The sequence below is a fragment of the Pelobates fuscus genome, chromosome 1 (genome assembly GCF_036172605.1).
Source record: "Pelobates fuscus isolate aPelFus1 chromosome 1, aPelFus1.pri, whole genome shotgun sequence".
Classification (NCBI taxonomy): domain Eukaryota; kingdom Metazoa; phylum Chordata; class Amphibia; order Anura; family Pelobatidae; genus Pelobates; species Pelobates fuscus.
In genome coordinates, this window is record NC_086317.1 from 147,118,557 (window position 1) to 147,139,443 (window position 20,887).

At 38.1% G+C, this 20,887-nt stretch overlaps 1 protein-coding gene across 2 annotated transcripts in view; it reads left to right on the plus strand.

Moving 5' to 3' along the window:
* The window catches only part of KCND3 (potassium voltage-gated channel subfamily D member 3), a 430,002-nt gene that overhangs the window by 403,036 nt on the left and 6,079 nt on the right, over positions 1–20,887 (plus strand). Inside the window, exons 7-8 of one of the 2 annotated variants that reach the window (XM_063450795.1) lie at positions 7,979–8,035; positions 11,940–12,187. In XM_063450795.1, the coding sequence (XP_063306865.1) occupies positions 7,979–8,035; positions 11,940–12,187 (305 nt within the window). The remainder of the gene's footprint in view (positions 1–7,978; positions 8,036–11,939; positions 12,188–20,887) is intronic. The other variant, XM_063450802.1, reaches the window with a different exon arrangement.

Sequence of the window (20,887 nt, forward strand, 5' to 3'; positions counted from 1 at the left end):
ATCCCAACAATGCCATAGATCCATAGATCCTAACAATGTCATAGAGCCATAGATCGTAACAATGTCACTGCAGGATAGCTTTTAATCCCTTAAGGACCAATGCTGCCTAACAATCTAGTTCATAAGAATCATGTGCTGATGGAGCTGAAAATACTGAATTAAAGGGTTTCTACAACCTTTTTTGTGCAAAAATCGAATAATGCCCTATTGGCATTATTCTATTCTCCCCACCAACCCCCACCCAAAAAAAATTCAAGAAAGTTTTTAAATTAAATTAAACTAACCTTACTTCAGTGGCGGGCAAAGCTCCGAGGTACTGCTCAGAACACTGTCTAAAGTTACTATAGCCGATGTACAATCAAAGGCTTCTACTAGAGATAGAATGGAAGAGGAGGGAGGGATTTAAAAAAAAAAAAAAAAGGGAAGGAGGGGAAGAGGTAGGGGCTTTAATATGTATGGGAGGGAAGAGAGATAGACAGTTGTTTTTTATGCACAGAATTGCAATTAGGCAGTTTGGAACAGAGTTCTGGGCAGCCTAAGTCACGTGTGCTGGCCCACTGTACACAATTAAAAATATCAGTGGATGTGCAGTGTTTCAAGCGGAAACATTGCAAAACCAGGAACCATGACCAGTGGATTAACCCTTTAAGGGGTTTAATTCAGTTGTCTGAATCCTTCGTTCTACAAGCATCTGAATATGGCCTTGATTTAATATTGTTGGATAAGCTTTCGAAATGATTTAATATTTTTGGATAAACTTTTAAAATTATTTAATATAATGAAAAATATTTTAATTTTGTAATATTTAGATTCTTTTTTCTTTATTACTCTATGCACAATCAATATTATCAATCATGATATCAAATACTCACATATAACACATATCATACCGTAGGAATTAAAATGATGAAATCATAGGACTGAGTGGTTTATTAATGTTAAAATAACAAAAATAACACGTCTTGCACTGGGAAGGGATTAGTTTGATATGTTTTGATATATTGAAATATGTTTTAAATATGATATATTTTTGATAGTTTAGTATGTTAAAAAATAACTATTTTTAAAGTTTATCCAAAAATATGAAATCATTTAGAAAGCTTTTCAACAATAGTAAATTAATGCCTATATCTGAAACACACAGTTTGAATACAGCATAGGACTAACCTAGGCAACTTGGCAAGGGTCCTCTTCCAGAAGGAACTTGCAATCTAAGTATTGCTTGCAGAACATTTACTGGATCTTAAATAGGTTTATTCAGTAAAATGTTAGATATGGAAAGTCGATAACCAGGTTAAAAAAAGTTACATCACAGGTCTAAAGTTGGTTAAATTCTTCTTTAATTGTGTTCTCTCCTTACTACAACTCTCTGTTTAGTGAATAAAATCAAAAAGGAAATGATTAGAAATGTATTGACAGTAGGAGTTTAGGCAAACTTTTAGGCTGTTTCATGTAGAGGAGATGATGGGAGCCATCATAATATTAGTATGCAATTTAATTATGAAGAATTAAAAGTGAATTTAACATTTAAGGCCAGAGTTGCCAAATTGAAAGAATAGCTGACTTAGAGATTTCTTCCAATTAGGCTACTTTGAACTTTGAATTTTAAATTCTTTGCAGCCTCACTTTTGTGAATAACCTTGTTAGTCTCTCTGATGAATACAGGTAGATTTTATAGCAGAGAGAATGATCATTGTATCAATGGACATCTTTATTTATTGGCAGGATTTTTCTGTCCCTTGAATACTAACAGTAAACAATAAATCAATAAATAAACAGTAAATAATGTCTTCATCAGCCTTCCAAACACTCTTATTGCTTCTGTTGTTGCAAAAGTGCTTTTAAAGATTCATTAATATTTATTTACCTCCACCTATTGAAAATTGACATTAAACGGCAGCACAGACAATGCAGTAGAGGTCATTATGATGAATAATTTTGCTGCATTACAGATATCAAGCCAATTTTTTAAATTTTTCCCTAAAATCAATAGGAATTATCACAGAAGAGTGGAATAAAAGGTTAGTGAGGAAATCAGAGACACGCAATAGTTTTGCCGTTTATTTTAAAGCAGTTCTGTCACTTTCATTAATAGTGCTGACTGCACAACCCAAACATTCCAAAAGACTAAGCAGTCTAAAAAGCTCACATTAGATCTTAACGATGAACAAACTGCCACTTGATAAGTTGATGCTATTTATGCAGTGCCCTCTTGTGGTGAACAACATATATTAATTCATGTAAGAAGAAATAGAGATATAAAATTCAGAGAATGTGGCTGCATCATCAAAAGGTGCAAAAAAATTTTTTTTTAATTATTGATCATCCCATAACTGTATGAACACGTTCAGTGCCCAGTCTAGATTAGTCCCATGCTGTAGATCATCTGTTTAAATATGTGCTGTACTGTGAATTTGATTGATACAATTTTTTTATGCTACATTAGCCTAACCTTTTGAGTTATAGTTTTTTTTATTGAGCTATTATAGTTTAGGGGGGGGGGGGGGGGGGGTTCTGCTAAAGAACATTATAAATTCAACATTTTGCCTTTTAGATTTAGAAACTCCGTAACCAAACCAGATTTTATAACAATGTTGTAATTATTATAACCAGTCTTTAGCCTTCTGGCAAAAAAACAAAACAAAAAATTTAGGAGGGATGAATCTCTATCCCACAATTCCTGTGATACCAAACCTATAGGACGCCTGAATATCAGTGAGATACAGATCACAAACATGTACCAGGCACTACATAGGTTTGTGAACTAATTTACTTCATATCCATTGCACTGCCACACAGAATGTAAAAAGCATGCAAAATTGTTTGCAAATCGGGCGGTTAGTGAGGAAATCAGAGAAACTAAATATTTCTGCTGTTTGTTTTAAAACAGCTCTGTTATTTCCCATGCACAGACATGCTAGACCCAGCAGATACTTGTGAAGTTCAATTCCTGTGATGATCAGCTAGTCTTGGCTTCCACTGCCCCCACTGGGTCTCCCCCTAGCCCCCTCGGTCTATTCCATCTATCCATCTTGCCTTCCTGTTACTGTAGCGTAACCAATCCATCAGCACTCAATCACAACGTTGCTCTCCTGTTTATCCACAAGCTTAAACGATAACTGTCACCTCTAAATTATTTTTTAATATAATAATCCTTTTATCGAACTCATCCCTACCTTTAGTAGTGTTTGAAAATGGATAGTTAGTCTCTATGGTCTTCCCTGCTTCACTTCCAACAGAGAAGCAGTGAATACCATAGAGACTTACTGCCTGCTTTCATTCACTGTTTGACTCAAAGTGCATGTATATGGCTGAATGATCCTGTCATATACTAAAAGGTAGGGGTTAGTTTTTCCTACATTTTTTACATATATTTAATGTTAAAAAATCCAAACTTGATAAAAGGCTTATTAAATAGAAAAACACTTGATGACGTAACACTTAATCTCAGCCTCTGTACTACCACATTGCTGCCAGTCAGGTGGGATTTACGTTGAACAGGAGGGTAAGAGCAGGGCAGAGTGTTGACAACCCAGATATGCTGCAGAAACCGGAATTCATGTGTATGGGTGAATGAACCCCCCTCCCCCCCCCCCCCCAAGGTGTATCCAATTCAGTTTGTCAGCTGGTTGGAGTTCTCTGAACTCCACAGCTAGTCTGTTGCCTGTCACAGATGTTACAGCATCGCCCCCTGTCTGTGTGCATTCTGGACGAGTTAAACACCCCTTAGTCAAACCCTTAATTTAACCCCTGTCACTGCACTGCAAGTTATAAAAGGAACACAGAAAGAATTCCATGCTACATGAAATCCCGACTTTGTTATTTTCTATGACACTTGGATGTATGCGAAACTGAGCATTAAAAAAGAACAGTTGTTCAAAACTCTTTAATCAGTGTAGCAATGGGTTGGTAAACCCATTTTCCCCACAGCGACCTTGATTTTATCCACAATGGCACGTTTGCTTATTATCTCCATCCGTAATTGTTCAAATATATTGTTTAAAAACTTCACAATGCACAGGGGTATATTGCAATAACGTATTATCAGTACATGTAAATTGTGCAAAGTTTACCATGTGCATGCCTCAAGTCTCAAAGAGTTAAACATTTTGTTTTTAGTACAAATCTATTTTGTCAGCCTTTCTCTATTTTGGAATGATGTTGCCTGTGTGTTTAACATTTGATTTTCATTTTTTCTTTTCTATTTTTTTTCTGCGTTCTCATTAAAAAATGCCAGCGAATTGCCTATAAAGCATTTGTTGAAATTGACTTGCTTGTGATTTGAGATTTCTATGCTGAGAAAAACAAAATCTATTTGTAAGTTTGCTAGACAAATGCTAAATAAATGAACATGATGTACACGTATATCATTATGATGAGAGAATTGTCTTCAGCAATTCTGTATCCGTCTTTCCTTGGATACAGCAGTATAATGCCAGAAAATAGTTTACATATTAACTGTATTAACTTGGCCTGACTCTAGTTGGGATGTACTAAGATCTAGTAAGATTAAAGGGAACATAATTCTTCATAAAGCTGGGGTCAAATGAAGAGGTAGGTGAGATTATATATATATATATATATATATATACTATAATTTCTAAGTATCTATCAACAGATGTGAACAGCAAGGTGGTAGGATAGGTCAGTTGGTTAATGCTTCAACTGTTCCATTCTTAGGGGATCAGTAAAACATTTGATCATCCTAAGTTGGATAAAAGTAATGGAAAAAGAATAATGGGATAAGTCTAACATTGATAAAGCAGGATACATGGAGAATACATATGGTTTTTATTTAGAAAGTGGCTGCGTTTTTGTCTATATTTTCTCTTCTCAGTAAAATGGCTTGGAAAAATAAATTTAAAAAAATGAATAAAACATTTGCCCTTTTCCTTGACTCTTCAAAAAAAAATCTTCCTTGAATGATAATAGAAAGAAGTTTATATCCTAGTATCTAATAGAACAGCTTATGTGTGCGTTGCCATATATGTGATCTCTTGACATCCTCAAGTATATGGCAAATGGAAAATGATTCTCATTATGCACACACAGACACAACTGTATTTTATGTACATGCATGCATTTAATACATTGAAGTGAAGTCAACAGGTATGATTCTGTCTTTTTCGTACTGTGGAGAAGAATTTATCCATTGCCACCAAACATTCATCCAGATATGCATAATTAGCTGCATTGATGGGGACCGAAGTCAGAACTGTCTCACGGTGTTTGGAACAGTTGGACTGTGTGGATTGACATTTGTCTTCATGTAATTTGAGTTGGTCCCTTATTAAATCCTTCTAATTAATGTAATGGATTGTCCAAATTAAATATAAAGGAAGATAAATGTATCTGAATAAATGAACACAGCAATGACTGAAACCACTGGTAAGAATTTTCACTAAATTTTCTTAAAGGGACACTATAGCCACCAGAACAACCACAGCTTAATGTTGTTGGACTGGTAAGTATAGTATGTCCTTGAAGGCTTTTTTTGTTGTAAACACTGCTTTTTCAGAGAAAACATTGGTGCCCAAGGACACCTCTAGTGGTCACTCCTCAAACAGCCACTAGTGCTGTTTCCTGGGTCAGTGCTGGACAGTGTGATTGGCCAGGGTGGCATTTGACTCTGCCCCCAGTCCACCTTCTTGATCATCCTATGGGAAAGCATTGTGATTGGCTGAGATAATCAATTCTGATAATGTCAGTCAAGAGGGCAGAGCAATAAAATAAGGTGAGTAATTACTATATTTAAGGGGGCAGGGATTTAGGGGAGGGCTAACTAGTTAGTTTAACACTATAGGGTCTGGAATACACCCTATAGTGTTCCTATTATAGCTACTTTTTTACCTTATTGATATGTATGACAGAGGAAAATATTTTTCAGGTGTGTTTTTTTTTTTAGGTGAGTTTCACAGGCCCATTAAGGAAGGGGGAAACAGCTCATTATTTCCTGCATCTTGTCCATTCTTAGTCACTGCAATGCAAAGTAACTGACTGTCCCCAATAGGCTACACAGCAGCTAGCATTTTTTTTTTTAAAGCGTTGTCCTCCATTACCTATATGCAGCCAGAGAAGGAACATTGAACCCTGCCTTAATTTTTTATATGCAGAAGAAATATACTGTACAAAAATCATGTAGTCTCAATTTTGGAAAGAGGCATTTAAAAATTTGACATTACTGACAAAAAAATACAAGAAATCTCTAACAACAAGTAAGACAACTGGCAATCAATGTGTTGAACATTTTGCGGAAGATAAAATATTAGAAGGAATAAAATGTAGCTTTGGGCAAAGAATATTCTTAATATAAGGTGATCTTATGAAATTACCAAAATGTCAAAACTTCAATCAGTTTTACTTTTCTTTAATGTTTATTTTCATTAAGAACAAATCAAAATTAAATCTTTTTCACAACGTGCAAGTTAAACTCAACTCTATTTAAACTTAAAATGTTACAACATTAAAGGTGTAATAATAGCTAAGGTATACATGTCTTATCCTAATGGCCTTTAAACACTAGTTGGAATATATAAATATATATATATAAATACCAAAATAGTTGTGGTGGGGGGGGGGGGGGGGGAGGAGTGTGGATGAAAACCCCTTCCACCTGAAGTAATTGGATAGTTAATACATTGCTAAATACAAATACACACACCAGTCAAGCCATAAGACTTGCTTTTCCCACACAAATCTCACTTTAACAGTGCTCTCACTACGGCAAGGGATTCTGGGTAGGTGTATGCAAATGAGCTCAACAAAGAACCATAATTACTCATAATTAACTAACACACAAATAGAATCATAGCCTTATAAAGTATATTGCAACCTAAGGCATAGAAGTTAGACAAAGTCTGGGTTCCTTGTAGACACTTGGCCAGACTTGGCCACATTTTACATCTCTAAGAGTGAGAGGGGATGGGAGCAAGCTGGCAACTTGTCTATTGCCCTGTGGGATTTTAGTCTGTTTATAGAACATGATGGAAAAAAAATAAATAAAATATAAAAACAACAATTTTCAAAGAAGATAAAGACATTTCCATTACGCCACACACAATAAATTAAGTAGAGCACCGCCTAAAATGGAAAAAAAAAAACATGTCTTGACTTTATTTTTTAAATAACTTATACCCACAGGATAAACAAAAGAAAAATTAAAACATATTTTGCATGACTGTTAGACTAGAAGATGGCTCTACAGCTGTAAAACAACTTCATCTCCTATGATGCTTCAGCATGCTGTAGTCCAGCAACAGTTGAAGAGATGTCTGTTCATTTTACTGTATTATACTCGCATTAATTTAATATCTGTATGTTTCAAATGTTTCAAATGTTTGATTATTACATTGTCTAGAATGAAGGCAATACTTTTTTCACTTGAAAATATATAGACAGCTATACTACGATGTTGCCATTGAATCCACGTCTTAAATTCATAATGTTTTCATGTAATTTCAATAGGCATGTTGCACATCACACATGTACATATTGAAACAAACACATTTTGTTCTGTTGATTTTTTTTTCTTTTTTAAATTAAATTTAAAATGCCATATTTTTTTGTGAATGCTGTTTTGTGTGTTTCTGTTGTTTTTTTTATGTTCATGTTCTTAATCCCTTATGGACACATGATGGTGAATGATATCATGGCAATCCAACTATTAAACACCCTACTGTAATCTACCCTACCGATTTCGTGAGGTTTTGAAAACCTGCTATTGCTGAATAATCAAGATATTCGTGGTGGTGTAAGGTTTTTAAAGATCAGATTGTTATGATGTTGTAAACCGTTATTGGTCCTCAAGGGATTGTCCTTCGTGTATAATGTTATAAAGCAAAGATCTTGCGACTTTGAGATGCTTTCTTGCACTTTAAAACCCAGCATGTGCAATATGGAATGATGAGGCTGAGGACTGGAATGCTGGAATGTACATTCAAATCGTGTTCTTATCTTCTGTTGGCATGTTGTCCTGTAGGGATTGTCCTATCTTGTGGATGATCCCCTGTTATCTGTACGAACTTCCACCATCAAGGTATTAATTTTCTTTTTCAATACGTGAGTATTTTGTAAGGTTGGGCAGGTTCTCAGGTTCCCAAAACAAGTTCTGCAAAACACAATTCTCAATAAAAAAAAAATTACCTACAAGAACATCTCGATGTAGTATTGGAGGATCAATGAACTTCTTTCCAAACTTTTACAAATAATTTAGAATTCCAATTTACTAACCAATACTCATTTGTGACCTGTGTGTCATCTTAGATCTTTACCATTTTTGTTCCAATCAAAACTTGCGTTTTTTCAGAACCAAAGCATGCCGGTGAAGTTGCCCATCCTTACGTGTTAAGGCCCTTATATGAGCTGCCTTTTGTTTGTTTGTCATGTCTAAAGTTTGGAATTATTTGGTTAGAAATAATGGATGCATGAAATTCACGTTCATCAATGTTATTTGTTTGAGAGGCTTTAAAAAAGGGACTTATGCCTGACCTGTATTTTCATTTCACAAAAATTAAACTCAAGCATTTTACAGTTTTTAAAATATGGATGGAATTTTGTTTAGTTTTTACATTTTTTTTTTTTACTAAGTATAGAAGTATTTTCTAAAGCATTCCACGTGTGCTTTGAAAAAAAATTATAGCTTCCATCTGCCTCATTCATTTATAATAATAAGAATTAAAAGCACAAGTTACCATTGAAATGTGTGTTAATGGTCAAAGTTTCCTGCACAACAGGTAGACGTGTACAGCAGCACCAGTGTTGGCTTGTCATAATTCCAGCTGGCATGCACAACTGAGCTAGTCTGATATCTTAACTTCTTTAAAATCTTAGAATGTTTCCAGGGTAAATCAAATGAATATTAATGTGCAACAATGAAAACATTCATAGAATACATACTTTGCTAAATGGTTAAAGACCATAAGCACTACAGCTTATTGCAGTTGTTATGATGCTAGCAAGCTGTGCCTTTAAACTTACATTTTGCATTGTTTCTACATCTACAGTGTCCAGGCAAATCCCCTAATTATTTTCCTGTTGAGCTGTCCAAGTGTTTGTACATAAGCATACACTGATCCAACTGTTCAGGTTAGTCTGTTTCACTTGCAGGAGCTGTACATTAAACCGGGTACGCGGCTGTGTGTGCTGTGTGCATGCATGTTTTTTACAGAATAGTTCCTGCAAATGAAGGAAACTGGCTTGAACAGTATCAGCAGGTGGTGTTTTCTCATGCCATACAAGAACGTGCGATAAATAGTAAGTTTTTAAGGACAGCTTCTAAGCTCCATATCTACTGCAGTAGATTATGATTGTTAGAGTGCAGGCAGTCTTCTTTAACCCCTTAAGGACCAAACTTCTGGAATAAAAGGGAATCATGACATGTCACACATGTCATGTGTCCTTAAGAGGTTAAAGGGACACTATAGTCCCCAACACAACTTTAGCTTAATTTAGCTTAATTAAGCCGTTTTAGTGTACAGATCTATTACTGCAGTCTCACTGCTCAATTATTTGCTATTTAAGAGTTAACCCACTTTTGTTTCTGTTTATCATACCACTGCCCTAGCCACACCTCCCTGGTTGTGACTCACAGAGACTGCATAAAACAAATGCTTTCATTTTCAATCAGATGTTAACTTGCTTTAGAAGATTTTCCTGCTCTGTAAATTGTTCTTTAATCACATACTGGAGGCTTTGCAGGGACTGGAAGATTATTAACTAAGCAGTAGATAAGAAATTAAAAAGAATATGCAATAAAGGAAGTGTAAATATTAGAGGAAGTTTTTAGGAAGGCTGTGCAAGTCACATGCAGGGAGGTGTGCCTAGGGCTGCATAAACAAGGTGATGTAACACTAAAATGGAAGCGATATGAGCAGTGAGACAGCATCATGATCTATACACCAAAACTGTATAATTAGGCCAAAGTTGTTTGGTGTCTATAGTGTCCCTTCAATTAGTCTTAAATTAAAGTAGTGAAAAGCTATTCCAAGGGCTGATGTAAGTCCCTAGGGAAAAAAAGCAAAACAAAAAAAAGATTGTGTGTCACCTCTCGTATACAAGAGTGAAAAAAGAAAACACAGCAAGTTAGTGACTTTTAGATTACAAAATGTTGTCAATTACTAACCACTTTACTGCTGACATATGCCTGTAGATCTAAGTTTCCTTATATCTCTAATTAAACACAGGTGGTTTAACATAAATAAATTTAAATAGTAACTCATTCGTATCTAAGCAGCTGTGGGCAAAAATGAAGGCCCATGTATGGTCATTGATGTGCAGTTTTAATCCCCTCAGTTTGACAGAAGAGTTTTAGTTTAAGAAACATGAATATGCATTGTATGGGAGAAGGGTTAAAAGAGAGTTCTAGTTGGCTTTTATGAAAGCTTTTATCAAACACAGACAGAGAGAGCCCAGACGCAGTCTTAAAAGATGCTTGGACATTGGTTTTTCCAAGTTTATAAAAGCAAAATAAATTGTTGAGGCCTGTTAAGGAGACAGGGATAGCTCAAGCTTCAGATGAGAGACAGAATTTCACAGCCCAATTATTCTATTTAATACACCACAGATACATTAAATAATTATTTTTCACTTCATGAGGGCCTGTAGTGGACAGGGCATAATAACACAAATTGCATCATTGTTTAGATGTCCAGAACATTTACAAAATGTAGCAATTAATCATAGGTAGACGTTATAATGGAAATAGATGAAGATAGGGGATAGGGAACGTTCATCACTCTTAATTGTTCTTCAGCAGAGTAAGAGGGCAGCCACCCTCTTCACATTAACACATTAACATTGTAGCAAATAACTTCAATCCTACAGTGAGCAGTGGTGGAATCCATACCCTCACCCCTTCAGTATATTACCTCCCTCCCCCACTTAGGGAGTGAAGGAACAGGGAGGGCCACTGGATACCGAACTTGTATTCTTTTAGATAGAGAGCTGCAGGTGTACTAGGGACCAAAACAGCATTTACCCCTCACCAGCCCCACATAAGGTGAGGGGGTGGAATCAACCTCTATGCCCTACTAAGGCGTGTACCATTTTCTGTGTATATTTAAAAAAAATAAAAAAATTATATTGATTCTATTGAATTTTTAGTAAAATAAACTGTAGTAAAATATTGATTGTACTGTACATTTTAATCAGGGCAGTTGTAAAGTATCCCTTTCTTAAAAGCATCCCTCTTACACAATGCAGCACTGAAACATGTGGCTTTTTTTTTAATAAAAAGAGCCCAAATTATAAATATACCCTGATCCCCATTTTAAGCTTTGAGCAAAATTGGTATCGGATTTTAAATTCATTAAAGTTTCGATTTCCATGAAGATGTATATAGAAATCATAACATAACCTTGTTCTATAAAAATAAAAGAACATCACATGTTTTACAAGGTTTTCAGGTTTGCCGTTTATGATAACATTTACAGCCTGATAATATATTTAATAATTTATCACAGAAAATGCCTGACATTTCAACACTCACTTATTTAAAGTACTTACTACTATCCCTAGGAGGTAGATTACAAAATACATATAAGAAACTATTATAATAACGTTTTTGATAATAAGTATGAACATGGCCTTCAGATGAACAAAAAAAAGATACAAATAAAAAATTATCATTTTTGTTGACAAGATTTGTGTGGTGCTTTGGACCAATTCATACATTGAATGGTTTTACCCATCCCATAAACTGTAATGTTCAACACTAAATCAAAAATATTGTTTCCAGTGGCTTATCAGACATATCAGGAATAGGGAATTCTGAAGACATGGGTCACTGCTGCTTTGTATGCTCACCTTTATACGTGTTTGTTGTTATATGAGTTTGTAAAATGAGAAGAATGCTAGTTTCATAGTAAAAATAATAAGGGGTCGGGTCTGAGGGTTTATAAACATAATTTTTCCTTTGGTACTTACTCTTGATGTCTCCGTAGAACCACGAGTTTATGGATGAGCAGATGTTTGAGCAGAACTGCAGGGAGAGTTCTGTGCAGAATTACCCATCAAGTCGAAGCCCGTCACTGTCCAGTCAACAGGGTCTTACCTCTTCCTGCTGCTCGCGACGCAACAAAAAGACCACTCACCTGCCAAATTCCAATGTGCCAGCCACAAGGCTTCGCAGCATGCAAGAGCTCAGCACAATTCACATCCAGTGCGGGGAACCACCATCTCTTACCACCAGGTACGAGTATACAAGCAGATGACGTGGGTAGCATAATTCATTAACAGACAAGAACCATTTGCAAAACAAAGAAAACCTCGTGGACAAAATGGGGAACGGTGAAAACCCACAGTTTTAGTTAAACCATTTGAAAATGGTTTGACCAAGAATCAGTGGACAGCATCCACAGTCTGACAGCATTGTAACTACTACATCGGCATGTAGTGGATATGCTATCAAACTGCACCTTTACTTTAAATAACCCCCTGTCTATCATAGGGGCCTTCCTAGGTTCCAGAAACAACTGACACTAATAGACAGGTTAGATAGTCATGATCTATCCCTGCTCTCTATGTTATGTCTCCACCTCCTACCAATGAGCAGCCTGCTGCTGATGCGCTCCGAGATCTCAGTGAAATCATAGTTGGAAACAAGCACATACTGCACAACCAGGTATTCATAGTCACATGGTGGTTTGGGGATGCCTGTGCCACTTATTTTTATTTTTCTATCAGGTGGCTACTTTGAGGAGCAGCAGCCTGATGTAAAATTAAAAAGTCCATTAGTATCCCTCAGCTCCCTCCACCATCTGAAGCTTCAGTCCCAAAGCCCTCAACTCAAATTTTACCCTGAATTAATTTTCTTGGTAAATTTGGGGGCAATTTGTCAACAGCTGGTTTATTGAGAAATAAAGCAACAATTCTCAGAAGCTGGGTATATGTTTAACCAATGTGAATGTCAACTAACATAATATCCCACTTTAGGATAGCCTTGCATCTAGAGACTAGCCAAACTAAGCAATTACTTTTATTTTTAATTTGGCTGCAAATTCATATTTAGTGAGTAACCCTTGATAAGAAATAGCTAAATATTACATTTCGATTTTTAGAGTGATAACATATCACTCAGGCTCCTCCAAGAAGAGTACCATTGTTTTATTCATTATTTACTGATACATATTTGGAGTATTTTGTTAAAAAGTCAGATATACCAGAGATTTTTCTATGCTTCTTTATTGCAGGAGATATTGTAATGTTATGGTGATATTGTAATGTTATGGTGAAACCTATTAAATGTTAATGCAATATGGTAAGTTGATATTGGTTGGTGATAAATTCTTTCAGCAACTAACTGAATTGTTCATTATCCAGATTTTCATTGTTTACTGAGGAAATTATATTCTGACATGTTTTAAAAAAATTATTCTTTGTTACAAGTTGTATGGTCACTGATTAAATTACTATCGTACAAATTGTTGTCGTCACAATACACTATCATTTTAAGTAATATAGTTATTGGTTTTATGTTATATTATATTGAATTATAAAATTAGGTTGAACTACAAGAATTTAAGATTAGAGATAAAATAGTAGATATCTTGCTAAATACAAATTGTAGACGTGGTCCTATAATAATTAAGATCGCCATATTAACATTAAGATTAATATTTCGTAATTTTATTATTAATAAAATTATCTTTTCATAATTTTCACAAAATATTATTTGTAATATTTTGTCCCACAATTATCCATACACTCCAAAAAACAAAACAAAAAAAAAGTTTTAGGATAACACTGGTTTTGGTGAGATTAGCACTTACAATTCTAGTCCACCAAGCCCATCAATCACTCTCGACAGATAGTTACACTGATATTATTTATAATAGTAGTGTGTAAGGCAAATTAATTGTAGTAGTTATATGATATTTTTACCTTTACAATTAGCTGCAAATTATTAGTTGTGTTCTTCATCACTATTTTTTGTAGGGTTATAAACTGCTAGGTGTTTCCTACGCATCTGCCAGGTTCTTAAACTAATATACAAATTGGTGGGGATTTATTGATTTTTGTCACTTACCTGAGTGATGTTGAAAAAATAACAATTTGTAGGCAAAAAAACACAAAACTGGATATTTGTCCAACCCAACTATCTTTTTTTAGTTTGCCAAAAATTTGCAATTCAGCTGTCAGTTCTCCACAGTTTTTTTATTTTAGTGAAACAATTCAATCAATCAGGAGGATGATTACCTCTCTAATCAACTAATGACATCCGTAGGGAATCGACTACAAGTAGTTCTAAAAAGAAATTGGTGATTCGAATCCTTGACATAGTACTGCTAAATCACTGATCTACCTTAATCAGTGTTCACTTGTAAAACCAACTCAGTAACCCAATCTTAAATTGCAATATATATATATATATATATATATATAAATATATATATAAACATAATCATTTTTTTTCCAAAAAAAGAGTATTTACTAATACATGTCTAAAAACCGATGGTTCGAACCTATAGGGTCATTATCAAGATAATGATATATATGTGACAAACTCGCCCTTTTACATGAGTTTGCCACCAGCTCCTAGAGGGGCATACTTGACATGCCTCCTGCCCACAGGCTATGGACCCTGTGAAATATAATGTTAAAGTCTCCGTTCATGTATTCGAACTATGTGGTTCGGGAACTGAACAGCCGCACGAACTTGAGACCACCCTGGAGCTTGTTAACACCTATTAACAACTTGGAACATTTATCACCGCAGTGTTCTAATTGTTCGTCTGGGTGGCCGCAATTCCTATGAATTTTTGTGCCTGGAGATAATTGAGTTACTACAGTATCTGACTCAATTATCTCCCAGACAGAGGGGAGGGGATGTATGTTTGTATATAGGAGTGTCATGTATTTAAACACCTTTGTCATTGGTCTGTGATTTTGTGCTGCAGTCCCCCACAAGGTCCAAGGCCTTTGCATGGGGACATGCATATAAGTTCAGTTGTGGCTGCCATTAAAGTATTCCAGCTTGCACTCCAAAACTGTGTGTTGTCCTGTTATTGGAGGGGAGGAAGATTTAACCCCTGTGTCTGCTGTTCCAGCTTGCAGGGGATTCAATGGCGAAAGTCCAGTGAGTGTCCAGTGCCTGGGGGTGTCTATAGCAAATTCCCCATTCGGCTCCAGGAAGGAGCGGTTCCAGGACCCCAGTCAAGCCAAGGCGACTGTGGGCAGAAGTGCTGCGGTTTGTCCCCTGTTCCCACTAGGAAGCAGTCCTTCGGGGGAGGAACCCAGTCGGGGTACAGGGAGCTCTGTTACAATATATATATATGTAACAAAAAAAAATTTAATTCTCTACCTTTACTGGCTTTAAATCCAAATAACTACAGTGCTGCACAGCGTTAGATTTGTATAGGAAATTAAGAGATGAGAGTACTCAATGAAGTTGTCAATAGTGATGTCGCGACCATAAAATTTTCCGCCGTAGACTTCAATAGGCAGGCGAATTTTAAAACCCACAGGGACTCTTTCTGGCCACAATAGTGATGGAAAAGCTGTTTCAAGGGGACTAATACCTGGACTGTGGCATGCCGAAAGGGGGATCCATGGCAAATATCCCATGGAAACATACATAGTTGATGCAGAGTCTGGTTTTAATCCATAAAGGGCATAAATCACCTAACATTCCTAAATTGTTTGGAATAACGTGCTTTAAAACATCAGGTATGATGTTGTATCGATCAGGTAGTGTAAGGGTTACGCCCGCTTCACAGTGACAGACCAAACTCCCCGTTTAACGCACCGCAAACAACCGCAAACAGTCCATTTGCACAACCGCAAACTCCCCATTTGCACAAGGTTGGATACCAAGCTAGCCATGTCCCGTTCCTTGTCCTCACTGATGTCATTGAAGGTCTCTTCCTCCACCCAGCCACGTACAACTACAAGGGTCCCCGGTGACAACAAGCCCCCTGTATTTTTTTTTTTTTTAAATGTACACTACTGTTACACCAGATATGAGTTGCACTGGTGTGACACTGTGCCCTGGCAGGCCCTGAAACGCACACGTGTGAAGGAAACTGACTGCTATTATATTACAGTCAAAAAAGTTTTGTTTTTTTTAAATGCAAGCTATTGTGACACCAGATATGAGTGGTGGCACTGGGCAAGTGGGCACAGTATACGCTGTGAGCCTGACACACACGCTGGCAGGCAGGCAACTGCAATTAGATTACACAGAAAAAAAAATCAGACTGATGTTCTAGCCCTAAAAAGGGCTTTTTGGGGTGCTGTCCTTACAGCAGAGATCAGATGAGTCCTTCAGGACTGTAGTGGACACTGAATACACTAGCCTAGCTATCGATTTCCCTATTAAATCAGCAGCAGCTACACTGTCCCTCCTCTCACTAAGAATGCAGCTTCCGGGGGGCGGGGCCTAGCTGTCATGGAGGAAAGACGCACTTCGTGTGAGCTCCCTCAATATCTCACTTTAAGCAGCTATCAACAAGCGAATTTCACCCCAGAAGGGGATGACCCAGCAATGTTGCTCCTACCTGACCGACCCGACATGCTTAATAGCGGTCAGCAAATCGACAGAGTCTTACCTCCGTGTGGCAAGTGTGGCCTGGTGCTCACCGGGCGGGAGAGGCGGCCGATCTCCCGAGCCTGGGTTGCCCAGGAGCAGCTACTTCCCGGCAGGAGCTCCGTTACCCCCCCCCTCAGGCCGGTGGGGGTTATCCCGGTCCACCCCTGAGAGGCTGTCTGGAGCTAATGGACGCACAGAGCACAGCCGCCCAGGCTGACATACTCATCTGCGACTCTCCCAATATGGCGGCAGCCGCGTGTCCTCCTGGTACCAGCAAAGCATGGCAGGATATGGAGTCTAAGCTGGACAGACTCTTTAATCAATTTTGGAAGCAAAAAACAAGCAGGAAGCCCCAACAAGCTCCACCACAGCTCCAACAAGCTCCACCACAGCTAAGCGAAGCAGTCCCCATTAAAATCCACCAACGCAAAAGGCGTTGAAGACGGGACCGGAGGCACAAACAGAAATGCAGAGCCTGCCACACGTCAAGCACTCGCCTACACCTTAAGCCACCACAATCCCGCACCGGACGTGGAGCACCACCGGGACAGATCCGACCACCCGACAAAACAAGCTTCCACCACCTCAAGCCGCGAACCCGGCATTCAGCCAGAGACTTACCTTTGTTGTTCCAGGTATGAGGGACTCCCAGGGTCTGCACCTGGCACCCAGAAGGGATCGGATGAGCGCAAGCAGCAAACAGCAGCCTGCCAAGCATGTCCAACTATAGCCGATCCTCCACACCATGCCTTTGATCACATGAACTGCACTCTGCACATTAACTAATCGTAAAGTAGCAAGCGTTTAAACATGTCATTATTTCACCTCCTAAAGAGTTTATTGTCGTAGTTCCTTACATGCCTTTACCTTAACCTTAACCGTTCATGTATTATGTTATTCACTAGTCTCATCTCATGTGGCGACTCACACTTGATTTATAACTAGTGGTGGAGCTGCTGATATAAATACACAGTTGATAACTTGCAAGCTACACCCTAAACATGACAGCCATCTTTCACAACAATGTACTGCTATATACTCATACCCTCAGTGCAACTAGCCATGATATACACACGTTCAGCCTAGCATGCTCAAATATAACACACCTGTTAAAAAAAAAAAAAAGAATGCAGCTTCCGAATGAATCTAAAATGGATGCTGTCCAGGAGGTGGGAGGGTCTGGGAGGGTCTGGGAGGGAGGGTCTGCTGCTGATTGGCTGGAATGTGTCTTCGGACTGTGAGGTACAGGGTCAAAGTTTACTCAATGAAGACAAATAGGGGGCGGACCGAACATCGCATATGTTCGCCATCCATGGCGAACGCGAATAAGCTATGTTCGCCAGGAACTATTCACTAGCGAACTATTCGGGACATCTCTAGTCAAGATAGATGCCTCTGGAATGGGAGGTACGGGTTGAGATGGTACGCATATCAGTGTCTCAGGGGCCAAATAAGCATTACTGGACAAAAGTGTCTGATGGGCCTGGGCAATCTGGTCCATACGGTGATCCTGTTCTTAAAATTTTGCCTCATAGGAGGCCATTTGCTGTCCTAAACCTGCAGGGCCCATGGTCCTATCATAATGTCATGATGTAATACCCCAACACGCAGAGTTTAGGATAGCAAGGGACAAGACTAGGATATAACTTATTACCTGGACTTAGAATGGCCAGACTAAACGTCAGACAGAGATAAAGCATAATCAGAAACGAGACGAGGTCATGGTAACAGAGAGACTACGAAAACGAGAACAAGCCAGAGTCAGGTAGATGGTAATCAGTCACATGGGCAAACAAGACAGGAAAGGGTTAAAGATAAATTCAGAGTCAAGAACAAAGCCATGGTCAATACCAAAATAAACAAAATAGATCAAGGAACGCACTAAAGGGTACTGACACAGAAACCACGATAGGACAAAGTGGATAGGGCTAGGGAAGTTTAAATATCCTTTAACATTTGATTGGCCCACGTCATGCCTACGCCCCCAAAACGTTTGTGTGTGGGGGTGCTGGAATGACGTGGGCCAATGGGAGCCCCTTTAGGAGCGAGCTCGTGACTCGAGCCGTGCTCCTAGTGCCAGGCGGGCCACGTGACCGATCACTGCGGTCAGTGCATGCGGCAAAGTCAGAAGAGGAGATCAAGCCACACGCGGCTCGTGTGGAGGCAGGAGTGATCCAGCCACGCGCGGCTCAAGCTTAGGAGCCAGGTCGGTCCCAGGATAAGGTAAATACAGCCACAACCACTTATCCCAATCACACACCTTTCCCGAGAAAGAAATGAGGAAAGCTTTTAAAAGTTTGGCTTTGTAAATTTGATGCAATAAGTGTTTTTCTTTAATACCTTTTCACCCTCTTTGCATGAACCCGATTTACATATATTACTAATATGTTTCTGAACATAAATATTATATTATTCACTCACTCTCTGGGCCGGCCTAAGACACTATGCTGCCTAGGTCCAACGATAAATGACTATGTGGGATAATGTATAATAAACACAGGTTACTGGCTGTGGGAGGATAATGTATAATAAGCACAGGTTACTGGCTATGGGGGGATAATGTATAATAAACACAGGTTACTGGCTATGGGAGGGATAATGTATAATAAACACAGGTTACTGGCTATGGGAGGATAATGTATAATAAGCACAGGTTACTGGCTATGGGGGGATAATGTATAATAAGCACAGGTTACTGGCTATGGGAGGATAATGTATAATAAACACAGGTGCCTGGCTATGGAAGGGATAATGTATAATAAACACAGGTTACTGGCTATGGGAGGGATAATGTATAATAAACACAGGTTACTGGCTATAGGGGGGATAATGTATAATAAACACAGGTTACTGGCTATGGGGGGATAATGTATAATAAACACAGGTTACTGGCTATGGAGGGATAATGTATAATAAACACAGGTTACTGGCTATGGGGGGATAGTGTATAATAAACACAGGTTACTGGCTATGGGGAGGATAATGTATAATAAACACAGGTTACTGGCTATGGGAGATATAATGTATAATAAACACAGGTTACTGGTTGTGGGGGATAATGTATAATAAACACAGGTTACTGGCTATGGGGGAGATAATGTATAATAAGCACAGGTTACTGGCTATGGGAGGATAATGTATAATAAACACAGCTTACTGGCTATGGGGGGATAATGTATAATAAACACAGGTTTCTGGCTATGGGAGGATAATGTATAATAAGCACAGGTTACTGGCTATGGGGGGATAATGTATAATAAACACAGGTTACTGGCTATGGGGGATAATGTATAATAAACACAGGTTACTGGCTATGGAGGATAATGTTTAATAAACACAAACAAAAGAAAAAAGAATGCAACTTCAGAATTAATCTAAATTGTATGCTGTCTAGGAGGTGGGAGGATCTGGGAGGGAGGGTCTGCTGCTGATTGGCTGGAATGTGTCTGCTGACTGTGAGATACAGGGTCAAAGTTTACTCAATGATGACGAATAGGGGGCGGACCGTCCGTGGCGAACGCGAACACGCTATGTTCACCAGGAACTATATTTTATGTATGAGTGGAAAATCATCCTCAAATGTGGTTTCAACAGAATGGGGCTACTGCCCATACATTCAGGGCCACAATGGACCTCCTGAGACAACTGTTGAGCCAGCAGATAATTTCAAGAAATTCCAAGATTAGATTAATTGGCCGCCATGTTCGCTTGAGCCTTCAGCTCCCGATTACTTCCTGTGTGGAAATCTGAAGGAGCGGATGTACGTGAACAAAAAGCAGCTCAAAGGGAATATTGGTGCCAAAATTTTAATGCTACAGCCTCAATTATTACCTAATGTTATAAACACTGCAATCGAAAGAGCCTGGCTCTTTACAGCCTGAGGCTGTAAAGGGAACTCACGTAAAATAAGTCCTTTTCTGTACCTATTCAAACAAATCCCCATATGTTAAGCATTTATTGTATGTAATATCATTGTTAACTGACTCCTCAAACCCTACTTTGATTTTTGTCCCACCCTCTATATATAAATGTACATACACTTTATTTAAAAGACTTTCATTAGCCTCTTCCCGTGTCCACATCACAAAGACAGTGCTGCTAAGATAAACCATTTATTGTGGGCAGTTGCCATTGATAGATAAATATGCGTTGGTTGCAACCAATAGGTTAAGAACTACAGACCTAAATAATACTGTGGTTATGATTCAAATGTGGGACCTTCTAGACCAAGATTGTACCTTACTAAACGTTATTAGGTAATATCTCCACCAAGTTTTACTGAAATATCTAAAACATACAAATAAGTAGGGTTGAAATAAGAAATATAATACTGGTAACTTTCAAAATAGGAGATAATACCTC